The following is a 22,734-nucleotide window of genomic DNA, read 5'->3' as shown; positions in this document are numbered from 1 at the left end:
GCCCAGTAAACTGAAAGCAACGCTAAAAGCATTTTGGGCAAAAATGCTATGTTCCATTACTAACAATCTTAACGGGCGAAGGCCAGATTTAGAAAAAGCTGGGAATTTCATGCTCCGTAGAAGGCAGAGGCTGATCAGGGACCATGAGTCTCACTTAGCCCTAAGGGGAAGTGTCAGACTCCAGTAACCATAATCCTGTGCCACTTCCACCCAACCATCCCTCTGGCAAACAGCAAGACTAAAACTCTGGCTTCGCCAAGTGCTGGGGAGGGTTGCCCTGTTCTGTCCTCCAAATCCTGCTCTCTAGAGCAGAATGCTGCGGGTGAATCAATCCACATTTTCTACATGGCATCACCTCTCAGTGCCATTCAATTCACACCCTCAGCAAAATTCAGCACCTCCTTAACAGCCGAAGTTTTCACCCTAATTTCACTACTTCTGAGGGCTCAGCAGTCTGTCAGGGCCTTTCCAGCTGCATCTCCTGGAATCAACAGCCTGCTATTTAAGGACAGGTTTCCACTCCCTGTAAACATTTCTGAAAGGAGGAGTCCTAGCTGGATATAGTTCTGTGAAAAAATGGAAGGTCGTCCAAACCTTGGTCTCGCTCCGTACATCCATGAAGCTCCACATTTGTTCCCAGTGCACACCCACCGGGTTTAAGGACAACACTGCAGAATCACCCACAAAACAAACCCTTTTAATCCAAGACATTTAAAATGACTGGCTGACGTGCTGTTCAATAAATAAGGAGACGGCCCAATACAAATGCCTTTTGAGGGAGGAAGGGGAGAATTTGCTTACACAACAGGCAGGCATACAGGAACGATGGAGATGCACTATTCAGAAACCATAAACTGAAACACAGATGAAACTGCACCGTCATTTTCAAGCAAGAGGTGGTTTGAAAGCACAAAACCTTTCAGGAAGATGCTACGCTGGGCCTGGCCTTTAAATGGTCCTTCCACTTGGAAGACGAGAGATGCCACAGGTCTCTGGCACAAGCCACGTCATTGCTGGCATTGTGATGTGGCCTCACCACTGAGCAAATTCTGAAGGGTGTTCATTACATCAGGATGGTGTCGCTTGTCCCCAGGATTGACCCTCGGCCCTTCGGACTTCCCTTTTACCACAGATGGTGCCATCAGGAAGCTGAGGGGGTCCCCAAAGGAGGGCAACCTCTGCCTGAGGCACTGGTAGAGTCTCGTAGGCTGATTTGCCCTCTTCCCAAGGCCTGCTGGGAGCAAAGGGCAGCACCTCTGCAGGGCATCTTGCTGCTCGGTGCAGCCAGCAAGATGGGCAAAATCTGAGAGGCCTGCAAGTCCCCTCCCCCAGTCTCTTTTTCAAAGCCCTTTTCCTAATTCAGTGTCCCCACCACCACCCAGACACAAACACACACGCACACACAATCTGCCTAAACTCCCCAGGTTCGAGGAAGGTTTCCACTTGGAGTGCCAGCCAAAGAGCCAAAGTGTGAAAACGCAGCCAATATTGGAGGATGGAGCTCCTGGAAAGGCAACTGTCCCAGGGCAGGCAAGGGAGTGTGGACCTTCATCGGGGCTTCCCAGGCTCTTCCTACCACAGAAAAAAGCGCCGAGAACTAAAGGTGGAAGCCTGCTGCTTTCTCAAGTGTTTGCAGAAAGGGGTGACCAGGAGCACATCTTCCTTCAGGAGCATCAATTGGGCAGGTCTTGGGAGGTGATGCTACTTATCTATGCTGCAGGTGCAGGAGGGGGAGGAGAGGCTCCTCACAGCACCTTTCGAGAAGGGTCAGCATTGTTGGCCTTTAAGACAGCTGGAGCTCGTCCAGGAGAGGGGAAGCCATGTTTTCCCACTGCTATTGAGGGGCCGGAAATGACCTGCAAGGCTGAACACCTGGCCCTTTGTCCCAAGAGCTTACACCGAGGATAGGGAATCACCTGTGCAAACCACAGCTGGCCCAACAGAGGCCAGCAGGCCGAAAGAGCTTACGATGACGTGCCCATTTTGCGAGGAGTGTTCAAGCCTCTTGCTTCTGCCAGGAAGGAGAGGGGCTCCACTGCAGCTGCCCTCTGGGGCCCAAGGCAGAGGGAGGGAGAGCAGGGCAGCATCTTTCCCTACTTCCAGTCCACACTTTAAGGCCAAGTTCAGACTAGCAGAAAGCAAGATACAGAGGGTGTGTCTGTCCTTCGGCACATAGACATTTCAGCCTGAAAGAGCCAAAGGCTCCCCTGGGCAAGAACTGCTCAGCCAAGAGAGGCATCCCTGAGGGACGCGGAGATGCCGAGCAACCACCACCTGGGAGGAGGCCTCAGCTGCCAACAGTCCGCTCGGTTCTACGGTGCCCCTTGTGCCAAGCATCACCCCACTGCAGAGAGGCTGGTTGGGGGTAGAGCAGCCAGGCCATCGCCCTGACGTGCCGGAGCAGCAGAACTGCCTGTTTTCCTTCTGCTTCTGGACTAAAGAGGGGAAAGCAGCAGCAGCAGCAGCAGCAGCAGGAATTCTGTCAAGTTCACAAACGGTTGAGGGCTGGAGCCATGTCAGCTGTGCAGAGGACTCCCTAGAAGAGAACCACAATGTGGGCCCATCAGTGAGCTCAGCCCAAATAACTCCACAGGAACAGAGAGACCCCCCTGCGTGCTCCAACCTGGGAGTGTTTTATGACACAGATGGTTGATGAATTAACTAGCAAAGGTCGTGGAGGGCAACCCTTCCAGGAACACAGCCAAATTGTTGGCCTGAGCCAGGCAGGAGCTCAGTTGCATGGACACGCACATCTCTCCCTCCTCACCCCAGTTGAACGTATTACTGGGATTACTTTTCCCTTACGTTGCCCACGAGAGAGAAGGGCTAGAAGGCTTTTGGAAAAGAGAAACATGGCAATGATGGGTCATCAGCCCTGTATGTCCTGATCCACCAAGACCACAGAACAAGGCAATGGGCGGGCTGGGTGGTTGCCTACCTTCGGGTCACATGGTCCGGCTATATTCAATGCCGCTCTTGGCTGAAATGCCCGACCAGGGCAAAAGGTTGCAGAGGATGTTCTGGGCTTGGCGATAAATCCGTTGGGGAATTGTGCAGGGGCTCAGATTGGCCAAAGTCGAGCCGATGTGCTGAAGGTAGTCAGTGCCCTGCTGTTAAGGAACCCACCAGGCCAGGAGAGCTGCTAAAAGCCAGGAGCAGCAGCCCAGAGGGAATCACGTGGGCCCACAGTTACCCACGAGCCCCACAGCAAAGTGTCCCAACCCAGACTTCTTGATTTGAGTACCATGTCCCTGTAAAAGAATGAGCCTCACCCAGATCCAGGAGGTCATTTCTCAAAACTCACAGACCAGCCAAGGAGCAGCCAGATGATTAGCAAAGGATATAAAATGGTCCACGGTGGGTGTCCCCCATTGATGTAGAGGACGTAAGTGAAGCCATCTTTGAGGACCCCTCTGATGGAATAGTAGTAGGGCAAGTAATGATGCTGCTTAAAGTCTCTGTTTTCATAGAAATGTATTGCCGTGTTGTTGGTGGTCAGGACATGTAGGTAAATGGCCTTGCAGTGATCCTGGGCAGTGGTCGAAATGTGATCTTTCAGGTTTTCCAACAGAAGAGAACCTGCCACCAGACCAGCAGCCGTGTTAGAAAGGACCTACTGCCATTCATTCTATTGTTTAAACTGATCAATTCACAGATAATTGGCTCTTTATTCTGGAGCAGGAATTGCTGAACACTCCTTCTCCGCTCCCAGGCCATCCTCTTTCATACCAGGGAATCCACAGAGGACAAGGTCTTGCCAGGATAGGGGACACTTACAATTACAGACTAGGGTCAGACAATTAAGATCTGCATTTTAAAAAGTACCGTGTATATAATAACAATGTAGCTCTTGCTCTCCTGACACATGCATGAAGCCAGTTTTTCTATACCATTTAAATACTTGCAAACAATACAAATATTAAAAACATGGTTACCTATGCCATGCTTTCGAAATTCTTTCACCACTCCTAGGCTTAGAATGTAAGCAACCTGAGTATCAACTGGAAAACCAGAAGCTAAAATATCACCATCCTAGAGAGAAACTCAAGAAAGACACAGTGAGGATACAGATGTACCAAGCCTCTTTTTCAAGCATGCTCAATGTCTACTGAACATCTGGGAATGGTTTGGATAGGAAGGCAGCAAAGGAGGGTTTCGGGCGCATGGGCAAATCTCCCCTTATGCTCAAAGGGTTAAAAAAAAGAGGAAAGGAAACAGGTGGTTCCCAACAATTATCAAGAGGATAGTTGGAAGAGGAGACCTTGAAGTCCACCCCAAGTCTCTGTTACTGATGCAATCTGCCCCCTTTTAAAGCTTCCCCATAAAAGCCTGAAGATCAGGGAGTTGCAAAAGAACAATTTGGTTGGGAGATAGAATGGTGCAAAGGCCCAAAAAAGCAAAGGCTGTGCAGGGCAGAGCCTCAGCATTTTACCTCTTTGTGCACTTTGGCTCGACTCTTGATCTCAGCAACTATCATGCCCACAATGGTGCCACGGTAAGTCGCAGCCAGGGAAAAAAACTTTTGGTTGGAAGTGATGTCCTGATACCACGAGTCAGGATATCTGTGGGAAAACAGCAGAGTAGTAAAAGGAAGGAACCAACAATTGTCACATATACAGGGATATCTGTTTCAAACCACAGCAACCCAATAAAATGAAAATGTTGGACATTAAACATAATACAGACCATCTTTGCACTAATTATGTAATTCCCATCAAATACTTTTGTTTACTAGGAAAATTTCTGAGAAATTTATAGAATTCATTTTAATATTTTAAATTCTTAAAATACTGAATTTTAGTAACATTTACTAAATATATCACGCAAGTTCCAATTTTATCTTATCAGAAGATGCAATGTTTCCAAGTCAGTGACTCCTACAATTCTGCCTGCAGTTTCACTGGCACTAGAAACCCTCCAAAAACACATGGGCCTCCTCCCCAACTGTTCTGTGCTCATGACAGGCTCCCAGCAAGACAATAATATCCAGGCAAGAATAGATTGAATGGCCTTATTGCTGGGTAGGGAATTGGACGAGATGATAATTTCATTCATGAAAATATTATCACTTCCAAGTTGTCAAGTGTTTAAGTGGAAACCCAGTTCTATACTCCCTTTTACACAGTTCAAGGGCAGATTTCATTCTGGCCTAGCAAGTGGCTACAGGCAGACAAATGCAACATACTCAATGGGGAACCAATCACCACAGAGCTGTTTGACCGTGTCTATGTCATCATGACACAAAAGGCGAAGGTATATTTCGCTGAGTGCGGTCGGAGGCACCTCCTCTGTCATTCACACCTGCAAAGAAAAGAGATGCAGTTGGTGGGGCCAAGAGTTTTGCTGCAACAGTTCCTGTTCATCAGCCCTAGCCCAAATCCAGAGGTTCTAAAATTGCGGGAGTCCAGTTTCCAAAGCCCCTAAGTCTGTTGTTATCTGCTCAAGCAATTTATCTACTGCTTCTTTTGAGCTACAATCCTTTTCCCACAGAAAATTACTGATAAATATCAAGCCAGCAAGGCCTGAACAGGCTGAGTAGGCATGGTTAAAACAATGCTTAGCAAAATGCTAAGCTGACTGACCAAGTGCAAGAGAGCAAGAGTACATATGTTACATGACATGGTAAATTGATACCCGTACTTTACTCTTAAACAAAAATGCCAAAAAGGCACATTAGTTACATGATAAAATTAAACCTCAGCCAGGGATCTAGATAATAGTTGTGTTGCTATTGCATAAAGCACTATAAATAACCGTATACACCCACAGCGATACAGACGTTTGCCTGTCAGGAAGGAGAGAAATTAAAAATACATGAGGTCAGAAATACATTGCGGTCAATTGGACAGATGCATGGAAAGGAACACGGCAAAACTGCTCATCTTGATTCTTCCCAGAACATCTCTAGATATTCAACGCATGGAGGATTTAAGGTTGACCTATTTACACGTAAGCGCCTACGCCCCGACAACACAACGGAATCCAAACTTCCTTATGAAGTCAGTCAAGTCCTCCATCCCGCGCCCCTCCCCCCACCCGCCCCAATTAGGCAACAAAGCTGCCCGTCTTAAGCCCGTATTTCCCAGCAAGCTTTCCGGGAGCTGCTTTCCTTTAACAGCGCAGCGGGGCGGCCTTCCCGACTGACGCGAAGCAGCCCAGCAAGCGGGTCAAGCGGCTTCGCTCAATAACGCTGGAGGCCGTGGCTGCTCCTGGAAAGCCGAGCCGCCTTTTTGCGGCGGAGTTCTTCGGCCCCGAGGCGAGGAGCCTCCTGCGCCGCTTCTTCTCGGCCACTCGAGAGCTTCCGGAGGCGCCGTTCGTTCTTCTCCTCGCCCATCCCGGCCGGGAGCTCGCTCGGAACTTTGGGGCGGCGGGGCACCTTTTGCCCTGGGCGGCGAAGAGGGGCGGCCGGGGAGCCTCCGGTCCACACCCGTCCAGCAGGGCCGCCGGGACCCCTGGAAGGCCAGCGGCTGCGGGAATCCGGCGGGCGAGTCGCGCTTCCCGGGCGGTGAGCGGAGCGAGCGCGGCCTTCGCCCGGTCCCCGGGAGAGCCCCCCGGCAAAGCCCGACAGCCGCGGCCCTGACCCCGCGAGAAGCGCCGGCCCTCGCTCACCTGAGAAGGGGCGGCGGCTGCCCCAGCTCCTCGCTCACTGCATCCCGGACCAGAGGCGGCGGCGGCGGCGGCAGCGCACCCCGCAATAAGGCGCCGCCCCATTGGCCGCCGCAGTGCCACCTGACTGGTGTGACCTGAGGAAGCGAGTTGGCGCAGGCGCAGTTCCTCCACCCGGAGCGCCGCTTTGCCCGAGCGAGCCTCCTCGCCCAAAAGCAGTCTACCGGCTGCGGCCTTCTCCTGGGCCCTTCTCCCACGGAGAACGCAACCGGCAGCCCGCCTCGGGGCTGCTCCTGGCCATGGAAGCTCCATCGGCGTCGTTCTCTCTCCGCAGGGCAGAGACGGAAGCCCAGGAGTGCGGTTGAGCTCCGCTCATCGGCGGAGAAACGCTGGAATTCCTAATCTGACGGCTCTGAACAAAAGCCAAGGAATAAATTGGGGCGCAGCTGTCGGTGTATCAGAAGCAGCCCTAACAAAGAATTGCTGCGAAACAGGTCACTCTAAACTGTGTTGCATCTCGAAAGAGAAGTCAGTTTTGACCCTGTGGAACTTCTGTGGGAATCATTCGTGGGTCGGACCAGAAGGCTGCTTCCCAAGTGCAATTTGAGCAAAACACCTGCTCTTCTCTGCTGCAAAGCCAAGTCCTTCCACTTTGATGAATATATAAGTTGTGCATCCCGATTTCAAAGAATGAAAGAGCATCGCGGTTTAAGTCAAGAAGTAATCTGGCCTTTAAAACAAGTTATCAACAACAATTATGATTTCTGTGAAACTTCAAGGGTCCACCAAGCAGGAATACTGACGTCTCAAGTCCAGTAATGCATCTTCTCCTTAACCATGAAATGCATTTAAGACGAAAGTCATCTCTTGAAGATGTCATACACTTTTAAAGGGAGGGATCTTTGCTACAGAATGTAAACTCTTCCAAGTGGGCCTCTGCTTATCATAAAACATTCCTAATCATAATTTGTCAGCTAACTAAAAAGATATTTCAGTGGACATTTTCTTTTATCAAATTTGGATTTACTATCCAACTCCTTGTATAGAAAATGCTAGAGACCACGAGTTTTAAAGCAGAAATCTGTTGTTTTAAAAATGCATTCAGGTTTTTCACATAAAAAGATTCACCAAAACAGCTTACAAAATGTGATTTAGCTATTCTTTTGCCATTTTTACATAACTATCCACTCCTTTTGTTTGGGGGACAGGAAAAGAAAAGTTACCCAAAAACATTATTGGTAAAAAACAAACAAACCACAATCTGCTAGCTTCCTCTATAGTTGTAAACATCATACCAAGTCAACAATAGGACCAAAAAGGCTCTTGCTCATTCAAAAGCTGGAACTGTACATCTTATGGTCGATCCATTATGCCTGCATCGGTGTTAATTCCCCCTTGTTAAAGTCCAGCACCATCAGTTCTCTCTTCCAATTAGACAATCTCTTTCTTTTAAGACCTGTTTTCTAATAAATATAGAAATCCCCCCTCCCCCCCAGGCATGAAAAAGACGAAGTGATGGAGCCGAGCCTTCAGCGAATGGGCCGGTATGGAAATGCTATGCCTGGCATGAAGGCCTGCACAGGATGAGCGGCGTGGGCAGGGTATCCAAGCGGAGGGGTATGGATAGGGGGATAAAATCCTGGGGGCAGAGCAGCATGGGCTGACGGTTGGACTGGACCCGAAATCACCAGCTGGAGCAAGCTGCGGAAGGAGAAGAGACATGCCTCAGTGGTGAATAGGTTAGCATCACCCCTCTGCCCTGCTTCCATGAAGTATGGCACACTTCCTTACTTGTTATGTGGCAACCCAGAGCACACTGTCCTTAGATTCTCTGAAAACAGAGGACACAGTAATCAGAATAAGGGGTAAAAACCAACGTGCTCCATCTGCTTTATTACAACTGCCCCATCCAAGACTGCCCCAGATGACCCCAGAAGGCTGCAGGAGCATAAGGGAAATTAGAAGGAGCAGATCTGCAAATAGAGTTGTTCCATATTGTCCCCCCCTTTCCTTTGCTCAAAAACATGCCCTCAGGTTGACCATTCGCAAAATACTTACCTCTTGTCCAAAGTAACACTCCAGAGGCCATGGCCACTTGCATGACCTGGGCCAGCCGGTCCAATGCCAGCTCGATCTCCTTGGCTGCATGGAGAGGGTTCAGCTTGTCAGAAAGAAGGCGCACGTCCTCCACCAGGGAAGCCATTTGCTCCCCAGTCACCAGCCCAAGGCGTCCATACAGGTTCTTCTCGGTCAGGTGCCCCTGAAGCAGCATCAGCACCTGAAGGATGCTGAGGTGCAGCTTGGAATACAGCAGGTGGCAGTCCCTGTCAAAGCTGTCCAGCAAATCCATCTTCCCGCCAAAAGCCCCATTGGAGGGAGGCGGCTTTTGTCTCTTGTAAGCCAAGGGGGCTTTCACGCACCAGCAGATCAGGCCACAGAGTGGAGTAAGCTCCAGAAAGCCAATGGGCGGGCTTGTAACAATAGGTGTGTTCAGAAAGGTGATCAGGATCAACCGGGGGTCTTCAAAAATCCAAGAGACGACCATCTCCAGCAAATCAGGGGAGGGGATGAGGTCATCTGGAAAAGGGTGGTAAAATGTTGGTGAGAAGGATCAACCTGTGGCTGGGACTCTTGGCTAGAAAATAGATTTGAATTTTTAAAATCTTACTGTTATTTGTTTTATAAGTAACTCAAGGCGGTAAACATAACCAATGCTTCTTCCTTCTATTTTCCACACAACCACAACCGTGTGAGGTGGGTTGGGCTGAGACAGTGACTGGCCCAAAGTCACCCAGGTGGCTTTCATGCCCCAGGGAGGCCTAGAACTCCCCATCTCCTGGTCTCTAGGCCAGTATCTGAACTCTTAAACCAAAGTGGACCTCAGTTCTAGAACAGTTTGTGTTTACATAGTCTAGAACTGGACATAACTTCCTCTTCCTTCCAGATGCCGCCTCTGCCATTGTCTGTCACAGCATTTCAACAATGGTCACATTTATTTGCTACAACCAGCGAGATCTTCTGTGTACCATCTCTCCGTGAAACACCCAAGGCAGCTAATAATGCAGAAAGGTGAATGAAGACTGAATGTTAGTGTTAGTGAAACAAAAGGAATACAAACCCTCATACAACTGGCATTTGATAGGCCAGAAGAACCGATACTCAGCCACCTCTAAGTACCTACCCAGAGGGTGGGTGCACACGAGCACTCATTGCAGCAATTGGCATCCCCGGAAGGAGCCCTTGGGTCATGGGCGGCCCTGCCCGGGATTCTGCAGGCCTTTGTACAGCCAAATACAACATCCCAGCAAGGCGAGTGCATTAGGACCAGCTGGGACTCTGGCAGCAAGGACCCCTAGCGCATACAGGATGGCTGAATGTGAGCAAGCAGCCTCTCCAGCAGAGAAGACGGTACCTGAGGACAGGTCGTAGAGCATGGCCACGGCAGTGATGAACTGGCAGCAGAATCGAGGGCTAGCGCTGAAGATGTGCTGGAGGGTCTGGCCAGAGCCGGGTCCCAGGCTGCAATAGTCGTCCACCAGCGCCCGGGCCAGCTTCACGCAGTAGACGGCCGGGGTGCGCTGCAAGAGCGGGGCCAGGCCAGGGTCAGGGTGAGGCCGGCTGGGCTGCACGCCCGCCCTTCCCTGCCGCCTCCCGCCTCCCGGGGGCGCACCTGCAGCCAGGAGGCCACGCACTCGAGCACGGGCACCCGGCAGACGGCCACGGCCACGGAGACCAGCTTGCCCAGCAGCGCCATGCGGCTCTCGTCCGCCTTGTTGCCCTGCGGGGCGAAGAGCGCCGAGAAGACCACCTGCCGCACCGCCTCCTTGCTCTGCTCCTGGAAGTAGCCGCAGAGGGTCTCCAGCAGCTGCAGCTCCTGCACCGCCGTCAGCCTCTGCGGGCACAGCGGGGCGTCAGGCGCGCAGCTCCCCACTGAGCCCCTCGCCCGCCCGCCCGCCGGCCCGCCCGCCCACCTTGGGCTGCGCCCCGCCGCGCTCCTGCAGCGCCTGGAAGACGAACTCCTCCAGCAGCTCCACCGGGCCCGCGTCCCCGGCTGGAAGCGCCGCCGCGCTCTGCAGCTGCCCGCTGACCAGCACGTCCAGGTGGTAGAGCGCCTCCCTGGCGGCGCTCAGCGCGTCCCGGCGGAGCAGCGCGTGCCGAACCTCGCTCATGGCCGATCTCGCCGCCGCCGCCGCCGCGCTCCGTCGGGCGACGGAGGCCCGGCCGGGCCAAAAAGGGCGGCGCTCCGCAGCGCCCCCTGCCGGCAGCGCCGCCGTTCGCCGCCCGCTCACGTGCCTCGCCCGGCTGCGTGGTTGAGCGGGGAGGAGGGGGCGCGGGGGGCATGCCAGCCCGGCGCCTCCGAGCCCCCCGCCTTCTTGTCCCTGCCGGGGACCCGCCCCCGGGGATGCTGCCACGCTGGCCGGCTTGGCCCTGGAGCTGAGAAGCCGGCAGGTGCGCTTCAAGGCCCGCCGAGGCCAGGTGCGCCCCGAGGCCTTGATCCGGAGGACGGGGCATGGCGGGCCAGGAGGGCAGAAGAGGCCCGGCTCGAGTTGCTCCTTGCGAGGCTGTCCCTCTTCAGGTGGGCAGCGCAGCGCCCGTCCTCAGTTCCTCCGTCCTGCCCTGGCAGAAGGCGCCCCTTCCTCCTCTTCAGGCCGGCCTTTCTCCACGGCTCGTGAAAGGACACCAACCCCCATGACCCGACGCAGCCGCCCCGTCGTGCCCTCTTTGTGTCCTGCCACCTTTGCCCAGGTCTTCCACGCGGCCCTTGGGCATCTGTCAAAGTGGTTGGCGTTGCAAGCAACGGCCTGGGTGCCCTGCCCGTCCGCCTTGCACCATATCACTGCTGACGTGGTCAAGAAGGAACATGCCCAATGCCAACACCTGCTCAGATAAGAAACAGAATAATCAGCTGCCAAGGCCAGGGGTCCAGCCTATTTAAGGGAGCTGGGAAATCTGCTACCCCACTAGCGGGACTGGAGCAGTGCAGGTAAGGAGCAGCTCTGTCCCTCCTGGAACAGATTTCGAAGCTCTCCTTTGGCAGACCCAGAGCATCAGGGACACCGGCACTGGGCGAGATCTTTCTGATCCTCAGAATTTGGCTGGACAGAGGAAGCAGGATGCTCCCACTTAGGTACCACCTGCCTCCTGAGCCCACCTAGAGAGCCAGTTGGAGGTAATGGTGAAGGTGCTTGCCTAAAAACCAAGAGAGGGTGAGTTTGGCCTTTGGTGCCTCTCATTGGTGCTTTTGACCCCATTTCTGGCATGCCTTTCCATGCCTTCCCCTGGCTGCCTTTCTGCCAGGAAAACCGGCCCTAACAACTGGACGCAACAGTGCTGCATTAAGAAAGTCCAGCCACAGGACAATAGACTGTCCAAAATCCTCCTTGTGGCGGGGGAGGGAAATGTTCATTTCCCAGGTTGCTTTTAGCTCATTCACTGCCTGGCTGAGATCTGGCTGAGATCCTTGTAACCGCCAAGCCCCAGGACATCCAACTCTGCCAGCTAATCAAGCGAAAGCCTTCCAAATTCTCCTCTGACTTTCCCCAGGGATGGTGAAGTGCCCTCCCCTGCCTCACATGTAAGTTTCCAAATTCTGGTGAAGTGCCACCTCCTGCTATTGGCAAAGATTTTGTGGCATTTGTGGATACCGGACGTCATGCAGTGTGGCAGATCATGCCCCTGTTGTAAGTTTACAGGTGAATCCCCTTTGCATTTGACTGATGGCCGAACGCCCCTGCTGCAGAGCTTCATGCCACTACAAGTGTTGCACCAGGCCAACTTTCTTTTTCACCCTGTTTGGATCATGTCCTATCAACGCTCCAGAAATGCTTCTTGGTTGCCCTGAAGTGGAAGGGCCGAGAGTGCAGGACCCAGCTGCCTCCTGGGGGCGCCAGTGTGGCGCCCTCCTTGCTCCCTTCTCTTCTACAGGACGAGGCCATGAAGACCCTCCTGCTGGCGCTCCTTGGGGCGGCTTCCCTCTCGCAGCTCACCCTCTCCCTGAGAATTGGCGCTTTCAACATCAGGGCTTTGGGGGATAGAAAGGTCTCCAACCAGACCATCTCCAGCTTCATTGCCAGAGTGAGTCCCTCCGGCTGCCCTGGGGCGACTCTCCTCTGGCAGCCAGGAACCGCGTGCCTTGGGCTGAGTCCCAGCTGCCTCAGAGCTCGCCTGCCCCACTCGGCTGCATGGCGTCTCTCGCCCTGCTGACCCAGAGCTGCCTGCCCTCAGTTGCTGCGGACAGACAGGTTCCTCTGCTTTGTCCCTCCAGATACTGACTGCCTACGACCTTGTCCTGATCCAGGAAGTCCGAGACGCTGACCTGAGTGCCGTCAAGAAGCTCATGCAACTGGTCAATGGGTGAGCTTCATGGCTGCGGAGGGGGACAAAGCCCCTTTTGGAGGCAAAGCAGAGCGTGGAGCCCCCACCCCGCACACTCCAGCATAAGCCCAGGGAAGGAGGGCAAAGTCCTAGCAAACACTTTTTCCTGGTGGGTGGATTTTTCCTCTGGGGAAAAGCAAGTCAGAATTCAGCAGGCCTAGTGGAGATGAAAACCCCCCGCATCTTTCTTCACCAGGGCCTCGCCAGATCCCTTTGACTACCTGATCAGCAATCCCCTGGGGCGCAACAGCTATAAGGAGCAGTACCTCTTCATTTACAGGTAGGGCCCAGGCGGAAACATCTGGTGGGCAGCTGCCAAAGAGATCCTGAGGATTGTTGCCTCCTCTTCTGCTGCCAGTCAGTTTCTGGATCTCAGCAAGTCTCCTTTTGTTCACTGTTCTCTGCGTTTCTCTCTCTCTCTCTCTCTCTCTCTCTCTCTCTCTCACACACACACACACACACACACACAACCAGGCTTTGAAGTCCTTTGCTGTTGTTGCTTTCTTTTGCATAGAGCAATTGTTTTTCTGCTTCGTTCTTAATGCCCTCGGGCATCCTTGTTGGAAAGATGAGAGATCAATAAAAATGAATGCCCGCTGTCCCTCTGCTCCTCTCCCTTCCCGCCCTTCTCCATCTGCCCCTCCAGCTTCGAGGGTCTGATCTTTAGCAGTGGGGGAGGACGAGCCGCCGAGGGGGAGACACTAGTGGCGGCTGATTCTCTTGGTCCAGGCAGGGCAGGGTCTCCCCAGTGAAGAGCTACTATTACCAAGACGGCTGTGAGCCCTGTGGCAACGACACCTTCAGCAGGGAGCCCTTCATTGTCAAATTTGCTGTCCCTCAATCAGGTGAGCAGCCCTGCTGGGCTTCTCAGGTGGCCTGTAAGCTTGGCAAGCCTGCTGTGGCTGGCCAGCGTCTTGGGACGGTTCAGTGCAGGCCAAGCAACTTCTGGGGGAGGGGCAGCCCACCCAGAAGGCCACAGGAAGCACCCGGGAAAGGGAAGCATTTAGGCTGGGGGGAGTTGTCTCTTCTGCAAGCCACCTTCTCTGTTTGCCACCCACCCCCACCCCCAGTGGTGAAAGAACTGGTCCTGGTGCCCCTGCACGCAGCTCCTGAAGCCGCAGTGACCGAGATTGACTCTCTCTACGACGTCTACCAGGATGTGAAAGACAGGTGGGGGACCACGGTAAGCGCCTCCCTTGGGGGGCTCCAGGGCCCCTCCCCTCCCCATTCAACACAAAGGTGGAGAGCTGTGGGCTGGTGGAACAGTTGCCAGGCAGACCCATCCTACTCTTTCCCCTGGCAGGATGCCCTCCTCCTGGGAGACTTCAATGCCGCCTGCAAGTACGTCCGGGCGGAGGACTGGCCCTCCATCCGCCTGCGCTCCAGCAAGGACTTCCAGTGGCTCATCCCAGACACGGCAGACACCACGGTGACCAACACCATCTGTGCCTACGACAGGTGGGAGGCAGCGGGGCCGTTCTTTGTGGGGCAGAGGGGGAGATGGCGGGCACCTCCCACGCAGGCAGCTGCTGCCTTCAGTCCTCGCCAGCTGGCCACGGCTGGGACTGACCAGTCTTATCCCCAGAGGCATCCCTGGGAAGGCCAGGAGCCCAGCAAGGACTTCCTTCCCCACCACCATCTCTCTTGCCTCAGTTCCCTTCACAAAGCTTTCAGCTCTCCCTGAGCTTCCGGTCGCCCTCGGGCTTCTTGTGCTCTTTTCCAACGGTGTCTGGCTACAGGATTGTGGCCGTGGGTTCAAAACTGAGAGAGAGCATCCTGCCTGCAACAGCCAAAGTGGACAACTTCCAGAAGACCCTGAAGTTGAGCTCCAAGGATGTGAGGGTTCCTTTGCAACCTCTGGGGGAGAAGAGGGAGGAGGGGTGAAACATCTGGCAGGGGTCAGGAGGGGTGGTCTGAACCTGCCTCCATCCTGGAACACTCCCGGGGCCTCTCTGACCCCAGGAGAAAAACCACTTTTGTGAGTTGAAGCGGTTTGAGGTCACGACTCCGGGCTCTGCCACAGCTACAAAAGAGGGCTGGAAGTTCCAAGGTTCTTCCAAGGTTCACCCCAAATCCTTGTTTTGAAGACACGTTGTGGAAGGTTTGCTTTGCAGCCTGCTGCCCATTCTTGGACTACCCTTCACACAGCAGCGCTGAGCCTGATCAAGAAATTTGGCCCCTGATCTGATGTGTGTTTGCCCTTGGCAGGCCTTGGCTGTAAGTGATCATTTTCCGGTGGAGGTGACCCTGAAATCCACCTGAGCCCTCCAGGCCCAGACAGCCAGTTCAAAGAAGCCGCTCTGATTCCCTTGGAGCCCAGCACGGCTCCCTCGCCAAGCCCAGGACACGGGCAATACCTCAGCAGGCTCTCTTTCTGACACAACGGAAGCTTAAATAATAAAAAGATTAGCTGCATTCAAATGCTTTCATGGATTTGATGAGTGACAGAAGCTGCCAGGTGAGAAACTTTCACAGAGAACCAATAAGCACCTGGAGAGCATGAATGGCTCCCAGCTGCTGGAAAGGTGCCTCTGCGGGCCACCCCACCCCACCCCAGGGCAGTCAAGGGCACATCCCTTGCAGCCAGAGCCCCCTTGTGGGCCCAGGAACTGTGCAGCCTGCCAAAAGGGGCTGTTCCACGCCCTGTGCTGAGGGGCTGCCTGCACCAGTCATGGCTGCCCCAGCTGCTCCTCAAACGTCCTCGCCCCTGGCAGCCCCGTGAGGAAGCCGAGCCCAGTCCTTGACCATGCCTCAGGTGGTGGGGAAGCTCCAGGCTGCTTTTGGCCAGTCCCAGGGGCCAAACTGGAGGTGCAACGCATGCTGGGTCCAGAGGTTGTGAACCATGTGGCCTTGCAGCAAGCCAAGGGCTCTTCCCCAAGGCCACTCGCACCCTGTAGAGCAGCCAGGTGTGCAACGCGCAGCAGCCACAGCAGTTGAGAAGGATGGCCGCCCACTTCCAGCTGCTCTCACCAGTCAGGTGTACCATCCCCTCAGCCAGCCAGCATCCACTCTGCTCCTTCTGGGCTTGTCCACTTGTCAGGCAAATGGGCATCTTAGCAACAAAGGCTGGACACGCACATCATGGGAGACCACAGCTGAGTTACTGCAATGCAAGGACAACCCACCATGACTGGGTTCACGTGAGACACTAAGCACAAAGCAGCTGCATCGTGTGTGAAGGCAAAGGCGCTGTCTGGTTGGAGGTCTCCAAGCAGGCCCTGCTGAGCTCCCAAGGGTTCCCTGGAGCCCCTCAGGCACAGCTCTTTGGAACCAGCGCGGGGGGGGGGCGGCCGCCTTGGTCCCCAAACTCTGCATCTTTCTGCTTCGGATGCGGCCCCTTATCCCTGCCTGGGAAGAGTAAGCAAGGGGCTCTGCCCCTCCTATCCCCACTGGGCATTCACACTCCACTCCTGCCTCCACTGACCCCAAGGACAGACCCACAGGATGCCCCCCCCCTTGCTTTCCAAGGCTCAAGGTTCAAGTTGCTCTGCGGTCCCACCCCAGCCAGCTTCTTGCACGGCATGCTCAGCCCTTGGCAATTCTCCGGCTCAGCCTGATTCCCACATTCCATTCTAAAACTGGGAGAACATTTCAACCCAATTTTAAAAGCTGAGTGACAGTTCTATAATTGAGAAGTTGCCGGGCAAGCCCAGGATGGACTCAGCACTAAGGGCAAGGGGCAGCGAGTCTTCAGCTAAAATCCAACGGGTAAAAGTGCTCCATGCCCCATGCTTAGCAAGTTCGACCTGCAAGAGTTGAGCAACAGCTTTATGTGGGAAGGGAGGAAGAGCAAGCCCTGCGCAACAACTTCTGCGGCTTTGATGAGCCAAGAGCTGCTGGGGCTTCCCAGGGTGCAGTTGGAGCATCCTCTCCACCCCTGCCAGGGCAGGGCCCTTGCATCACTGCAGCCAAGGGGCAGGTGGGGGGGGTGGCGGAGGAGGAGGAGGCATCTCTCTTCTCCCCTTAATAAGCAGCGGAGTTTCAAGCTGAGGGAGAAACCGGATGCGCCAGGGCTCGGAGGGAGTCTAGAGGCTCTGCCAAGCCACCTTTGGACTCAATTCAAGGTAGGCACCTTCTTAGTGGAGGCCTTTGAAGCTCCCTGGCTCTGCCCTTGTGGGAGGGAATGGCCATTTCTCATTTCTTGCTCCCTCTTCTTTGGGGGTCCCTTCAAGCAAATGCACTGCTGGTTGGATTGGCACAAGAGTTTTGGAGCTCACAGCGACAAAACCTTGGAGCGGTTTGGCTAGCCAGCAGCTGGGCTGGTTCTCATGAACAATCAACACACTCACCGAAGGGGGAAATAACCCTCTGACCACCCTAACTACTTGCTCAGCCCTAGGGTGCTCTCCAGGCCATCCAAAGGCCAAGAGGGGAGCTGACAGCGAAGAGAAGCAGTGCCAGCAAGAAGTGCTCAGCCAGCCGCTTTCCCTGGGTGGGCTGGGTGGGGAGGAACAGAGCACAGCTGCCCCAGAGGAACGGGGGAAATGAAGCCAGGCAGGGCAGCAGAGCGGTCAACTTCAGCACGCATCCTTCACTATGCTACTCAACTGGTTGGTTTGGCATTTATTGAGTAATAAGTACACAAAGTCAGATGACCTCAGGCCCCAATTCAGTGAAATCTGCTGGGCTTCTTTGCTCTTCTCTGCTGGATCTCTAAAGAGGCCAGAGATGCCGCCTGGACAGCAGAGCAGGTGGGCAGGGGTCCCATGATCCAGGGCCACAAAGCAGAGCCCCAGGGATTGTCTAGGTGCTCCATTTGGGGGCAGCTGCACATGGTTAGGCGAGCAAAATTCCCAGTCTGCGTTCTCAGGAAATTCAGGAAGATCAGGGCTGACTTCCCAAGAGCCCCAGGGAACCCAGCATTGCTCCTGTTCTTGCATCTCATGGATTGCACTGGGAACGCACCTTGAGTACAAAAACGGACAGAGCGACAGAGCCATTTGGGGGCTGCCAGTACAGCCCCACCACCGGTTGGCAGCATAGCTGACCATGAAGTCAAATTGCGGGCAGCCACTCTCCGCCTCGTCCACGCCCTTCTCTTTCCCCGCTTCAGGCAGCAGCATGAAAGTAGCAACTGCCCTCCTTGGGCTGGCCTGGATGCTCCATGCAGCAGTGGCCCTGCAAATCTGCGCCTTCAACATCCGGAGTTTTGGAGATAGAAAACTGTTGGACCAGAGTGTTTCCGAAATTATTGTGAAGGTGAGGGCAGGTAACTGTCCACAGGGTCAGGTGGCAGGCTGGCTCAGAAGCAGAGGAAGGTGACTTGTCAGTAACCACTAGGCATCCAAGCCAAGTGGAGCTTCTCTGCTTGGGCAATGGTGCTGAAAAGTATATTGGGAAGAAGGGCCCTGCCAGAGGTCCTCCTGTGGCGGCGGCTGGCTCACATCTAGCTAGGGTGCCCTTCTGCCCACCTTCCTGTGCCAGCACCTGCCATGCAAACCCAAGCTGTGCTCGTCCGTTTCAGATCCTGTCCCGGTATGACCTTGTCCTCGTGCAAGAGGTGAGGGATGCTGACCTCAGCGCAGTCCAGGAACTGGGGGAGCGACTCAACAGGTAATGAATGGGGTTGGAGTCAGCAGGACGAGGAGTGAGGCTTGTGACTGATTTTCTCCCTTGCCAAATGCACTCCTGGGGGCGAAATGGTGCCCACCTGGTTTACGCAGCAAGGACTAGACTGAAGGAACTCTGGGCAGGTCCTGACCCCTGCCCAGGCTTGGAAAAAACACCCGAAGTGCTGAAAGGGCCAGCCTGAAATGGAGGCGGGGTGTTGCTTGGTCGCTCTGTGCAGACCACAACCCTGGGGTTGGCGTGCCCTGGTTCTTGTCTTGCAGGGCCTCCAAGCACTCTTACGACTACGTGATCAGTGAGTCGCTGGGCCGGGAGAACTACAAAGAGATGTATCTCTTCCTGTACAGGTAGGACTTGCAGGTGCCCTTCTCAGAAAGCAAGCGGGTGAATCAAGGATCGTTTAATTCGGGATTCAGGGAAAGCTGATAAGGTTTGTCATTGTGGGAGCCGGCCGCTTTTCCCACTCCTGCCTTGGCTTCCCTTCCAGGACACAGAGCTTCTCTCTTGTGGACCAGTACCAGTATCCCAATCCCGACAGCATCTTCAGCAGGCCTCCGTTCATCGTGAAGTTCGCTGCTTCTGACTCAAGTGAGTGAAGCCAAAGGCTGGGCCAGCTTCATACCAGATTAAGAGTGGGCATTTCCTGCAGTCCAAGCCAGGGAACAAATCGGATCAAGGAAGGAATGCTCTGGGGAAACAGGCAGGAGGCCAAGGGTCCAAGACAACGGCCAGGAAAAGAGATCCACAAGGCAGCAGCTTTTTGTTTGTTTGTTTGTCAAACATGTACAAGATAGCAGGCATAAGTATAAACATAAACATGAAGAAAGGAAGTAAATATAGAAGATGGGGAGAGTAAGACAGGGACAGTAGGCACGCTGGTGCGCTTATGCACGCCTCTTTAAGGACCTCTTAGGAATGGGGGAAGGTCCATGGTAGACAGTTTGAGGTTGAAGCTGCGAGGGGTTGAGGCTGTAACAACCGAGTCAGGTAGAGCTTTCCAGGTGTTGACCACTCGGTTGCTGAAGTCATATTTTCTGCAATCGAGTTTGAAGCGGTTTACCTTGAGTTTGTATCGATTGTTTGCCCGTGTATTATTGTGACTGAAGCTGAAGAAGTCGTTGACAGGTAAGATGTTATTGCAGACCATTTTATGTACTATGCTTAGATCGGACCTCAGGCGACAGAGTTCCACATTGTCCAAACCCAGAATTTCGAGCATGGTGGCATGAGGGATTCTATTGTGAGGAGTGGAGCACTCTTCTCATGAAATACCTCTGGACCCTCTCAATCGCGTTAGTCCGATATACAGTGTGGGTTCCAGGTGGATGAGCTGTATTCAAGAATTGATCTGGCAAAGGTTTGATTTGCCCTAGTTAACAATACAATGTCAGAGAAGCAGCTTCGCAAAATTAGGTTAATAACTCTTAATGCCTTTTTGGCAATGCTGCTACAATGAGCTCGGGCTTAGATTGTTTGATGAGTACTAGGTCCTTGACAAAGTGAGGGTTGCCTATGAGATCGTTTCCATCCAACTTGTATTTGGTCTGATTTTTTTTGCCAATGCAGGACAGAGCATTTATTAGTTGAGATTAGGAGTTGCCTAATGCGCGACCATTCTGACACATAGTCAGGATCGCTTTGTAGGATAGCAGCATTGTCAGTGGTGTTAATGTAATGTCATCAGCAAAGCTGCTTTTAGTGCGATCACACAGTAGGTAATTGATGGAACGCAGAGTGAGTGTGGCTCCTTCCCAGCACAGCCACCCTAAAGGCTTCAGGGCACGGATTCTGTTGTGCACCTGCCAATCCCGTTCTCCCCGGGGATAATCATGGGACCAGTGCCATTTGGAGCACTGACTTGGTTCTTTTGCAGAGAACGAGCTGGTACTGGTGCCCCTTCATACCCCTCCAAGTGAGGCTGTGGCAGAAATCGATGCTCTCTACGACGTCTATCTGAAGATGATTGACAGGTGGCAGACTGATGTAAGCAGAGGCCCTGCCGCTCGCTGTGTGAGTTGCAGGCAGGGAGGCCATTCTTCAGGACACCTTTTGGCCCATGCAGAAGCCTTTGATGAACCCCCTCACCTGCTTTCTCCAAACTGGCCTCCTCCAGAAGTGCAGCGAGTCACCGTCACTGTCTGGAGGACGTCAGGAGGAAGGAGGTTGGGTGTTGTCAGTGTTGCAGCAAAAGTAGCATCAGCCTTTACTGTCGCAACTGGAGAGTTGGGAGAGGAGAGGGCGGGAGGAGAGTTAATCAGAGCAACCAGCTGGCCATGCAGAGGCAGGGAGAGCCCCGACCTGGGCAGATCCAGGAAACGCACGAGAAGCTAACCTCCATACCTTTCCCATAACCGGTTGCTTGGCAGAACATCATGTTCCTGGGGGACTTTAATGCCGATTGCAGCTATGTGGGGAAGAAAGACTGGAGCTCCGTCCGTCTGCGCACCAGCGAGGTTTTCAAGTGGCTCATTTCAGATGACACAGACACCACCGTGGGCAACTCCGACTGTGCCTACGATAGGTGAGGGGGGCAGCAGCCCTTCACAAATGCTGAAGGGAACAGCTTTCCGGTACCCAGGACGACCGGGCATCAGAGCCCAATTGTCCCTGGACTTTTGCCGCCTCCTCCTCCCCCCTGGCTCCCCAGAGACCTCCTTGCAAAAGGGGGCACCCCCAAGGAAAGCTCTCCTTCACTGGTGTCATATTTGTACTTTTAGGATTGTTGTGAGCGGCTCGAAACTAAGGAAGTGGATTGTGCCCAAGTCCGCTAAAGTGTTTGACTTCCAGAGGGCATTCAAGCTGAGCCAAGAAGAGGTAAGTTTTCACCCTAGAAGCCCTGATAATTCTTCAAGTTGCCTAGCGTTCTAACTTAAGGCCTAGATAAAGATACCGATCTATAACTAAGGCCTATTAATTAAAAACATTCCCTGCCTCTTCTGTGGAGGAAAATAAACATTCCCCATAAAAGGAAGCCAGGGATTTGAAGTATGCAATCACACCTATCCTGGTGTCCATCTCCTTTTTGGGGGGTGGGGAGAGAATCACAAAGGCTCTTCTTGCACTTCCACCCAATGTGGACCCCTCAAATCAGGGATGCCGAGTCAGCAGCCCCTGGGTGTAGCTGAATCACCCAAGCAGCCCTCTAGTGACTCCAGTTCTGCTCCATGTCTCTTTTGTGCGTGTGACTGCCACCTCGGGGCTGCTCCCAGGGGCAGCCTGGGCACTCAGAGCCAGACAGGGTCTCCAAGCAGCTGGGCAGCCAAGCTCAGGAGGTCTCTGCCTGCGGTCCCCGAGCCCCAGCCAGCCTCCTTATACTATCCAAGGGGTACCTGACTCTCCTGCTTTGTTCTGATCACAGGCTCTGGCTGTCAGTGATCATTTCCCAGTGGAAGTGGAGCTGACGTCCCCCTGAAGCTCTCAATTGCCAGGCTGCTTGGCCTGACAAGGGTGGGACGAAAAGGGGGTGCAGGGCTTCTGGCAGGCACCAGCACCACACATCCTGCCTTGCAAGTCATCTCTAGATTTCCAGTGACTTGGATTTCTGCTGAGCCTTGTGTTGACTGGGACCCTGAAGGAACGGCTTCTTCAAAGTTTCTGAGCTGGAAATGCGCTTGGACTTCCGACACAACTGCTTCAGCCTGAGTCCATCTTTCCCATCCTTTTTCTGCTGGGCCTCCCTCTCCTTTCCAGCCCCTGCTAAGCCAGAGGCAAGCAGAGGACGCTAGAAAGGCTAGGAGGCCAGGTCTCCCTCCAGCCAACTGGACAGACCTTGTCCTTCCATACCACAGGAGGGGGTCCAAATGGGGACAACTGCGGTGTGTCCTTGTAACAGGCTGGAGTACAAATCCTTATTTGGCTGCAAAAGTCTTTTGAGAACTCTGAGACCGTAACACTCAGCTTAACCTTCCTCATGTAATGATGGGTTGTGCAACTATGTCTACAGCTTTTGGACAAACAGTGTAATAAAAAAATACTAACTCAGCAAAACAATTGAGTTCCATTTTTTAACAGACAGAGCCATCCATTCAGAACACAGCACAACTCAAAAGGAATCTCTGCTCAGGGCAAACAGTCACTTGGTAAGCTTCAAACTGCTCAGGAAGGCAAACTCCCCCCCGCCCTTCCCCAGGTCCCCTAACTGATGAGAGCAATCCCCATCCAAATAAAGTAGCTTGAGCAGCTCTT

General features: G+C 53.7%; 4 protein-coding genes across 10 annotated transcripts; 2 read left to right on the top strand and 2 right to left on the bottom strand.

Moving 5' to 3' along the window:
* Positions 1-683: 683 nt before the first annotated feature.
* Positions 684-6,728, bottom strand: NAA60 (N-alpha-acetyltransferase 60, NatF catalytic subunit). The gene is made up of 7 exons (XM_026683254.2): positions 6,610-6,728; positions 5,186-5,301; positions 4,433-4,562; positions 3,936-4,032; positions 3,345-3,579; positions 2,939-3,102; positions 684-2,536 (listed from the first exon to the last, which is right to left on the bottom strand). The coding sequence occupies exons 2-6, from the start codon at positions 5,293-5,295 to the stop codon at positions 2,946-2,948; spliced, it is 729 nt and encodes a 242-aa protein (XP_026539039.1). The 5' UTR covers positions 5,296-5,301; positions 6,610-6,728; the 3' UTR covers positions 684-2,536; positions 2,939-2,945.
* Positions 6,729-7,672: 944 nt separating this feature from the next.
* On the bottom strand, positions 7,673-10,802 carry INTS15 (integrator complex subunit 15). 2 transcript variants are annotated; one of them, XR_015745207.1, is made up of 7 exons: positions 10,578-10,802; positions 10,277-10,498; positions 10,019-10,184; positions 8,665-9,183; positions 8,398-8,437; positions 8,025-8,307; positions 7,860-7,964 (listed from the first exon to the last, which is right to left on the bottom strand). XR_015745207.1 is itself a non-coding variant. In XM_026683245.2 (6 exons), the coding sequence occupies exons 1-6, from the start codon at positions 10,773-10,775 to the stop codon at positions 8,136-8,138; spliced, it is 1,317 nt and encodes a 438-aa protein (XP_026539030.1). In that variant the 5' UTR covers positions 10,776-10,802; the 3' UTR covers positions 7,673-8,135. The 2 variants fall into 2 exon arrangements, 1 of the variants encoding a protein (XP_026539030.1); XM_026683245.2 differs by having other exon boundaries at positions 7,673-8,307.
* Positions 10,803-10,882: 80 nt separating this feature from the next.
* On the top strand, positions 10,883-15,396 carry LOC113422365 (deoxyribonuclease-1-like). 5 transcript variants are annotated; one of them, XM_087942372.1, is made up of 9 exons: positions 10,883-11,590; positions 12,498-12,681; positions 12,872-12,960; positions 13,178-13,261; positions 13,711-13,826; positions 14,052-14,164; positions 14,285-14,439; positions 14,721-14,817; positions 15,190-15,396. In XM_087942372.1, the coding sequence occupies exons 1-9, from the start codon at positions 11,475-11,477 to the stop codon at positions 15,241-15,243; spliced, it is 1,008 nt and encodes a 335-aa protein (XP_087798498.1). In that variant the 5' UTR covers positions 10,883-11,474; the 3' UTR covers positions 15,244-15,396. The 5 variants fall into 5 exon arrangements, 4 of the variants coding, with proteins under 4 accessions (XP_087798498.1, XP_026539033.1, XP_087798499.1 ...); XM_026683248.2 differs by having other exon boundaries at positions 10,886-11,590; positions 12,532-12,681; XM_087942373.1 differs by having other exon boundaries at positions 10,886-11,590; positions 12,300-12,681.
* A 669-nt stretch (positions 15,397-16,065) lies between these two features.
* LOC113422366 (deoxyribonuclease-1-like 2) lies at positions 16,066-22,529 on the top strand. Of its 2 annotated transcripts, XM_026683252.2 has the most exons (9): positions 16,066-17,045; positions 18,035-18,180; positions 18,446-18,534; positions 18,813-18,896; positions 19,037-19,137; positions 20,423-20,532; positions 20,916-21,070; positions 21,267-21,363; positions 21,908-22,529. In XM_026683252.2, the coding sequence occupies exons 2-9, from the start codon at positions 18,043-18,045 to the stop codon at positions 21,959-21,961; spliced, it is 828 nt and encodes a 275-aa protein (XP_026539037.1). In that variant the 5' UTR covers positions 16,066-17,045; positions 18,035-18,042; the 3' UTR covers positions 21,962-22,529. The 2 variants fall into 2 exon arrangements, with proteins under 2 accessions (XP_026539037.1, XP_026539035.1); XM_026683250.2 differs by lacking the exon at positions 16,066-17,045 and having other exon boundaries at positions 17,261-18,180.
* The last annotated feature ends 205 nt before the right edge of the window (positions 22,530-22,734 follow it).

Source organism: Notechis scutatus, chromosome 12 (genome assembly GCF_049901735.1).
Source record: "Notechis scutatus isolate UNSWTSFEM ecotype Mainland chromosome 12, rNotScu1.2, whole genome shotgun sequence".
NCBI lineage: Eukaryota > Metazoa > Chordata > Lepidosauria > Squamata > Elapidae > Notechis > Notechis scutatus.
This window is presented reverse-complemented; position numbering and strand designations above follow the sequence as displayed.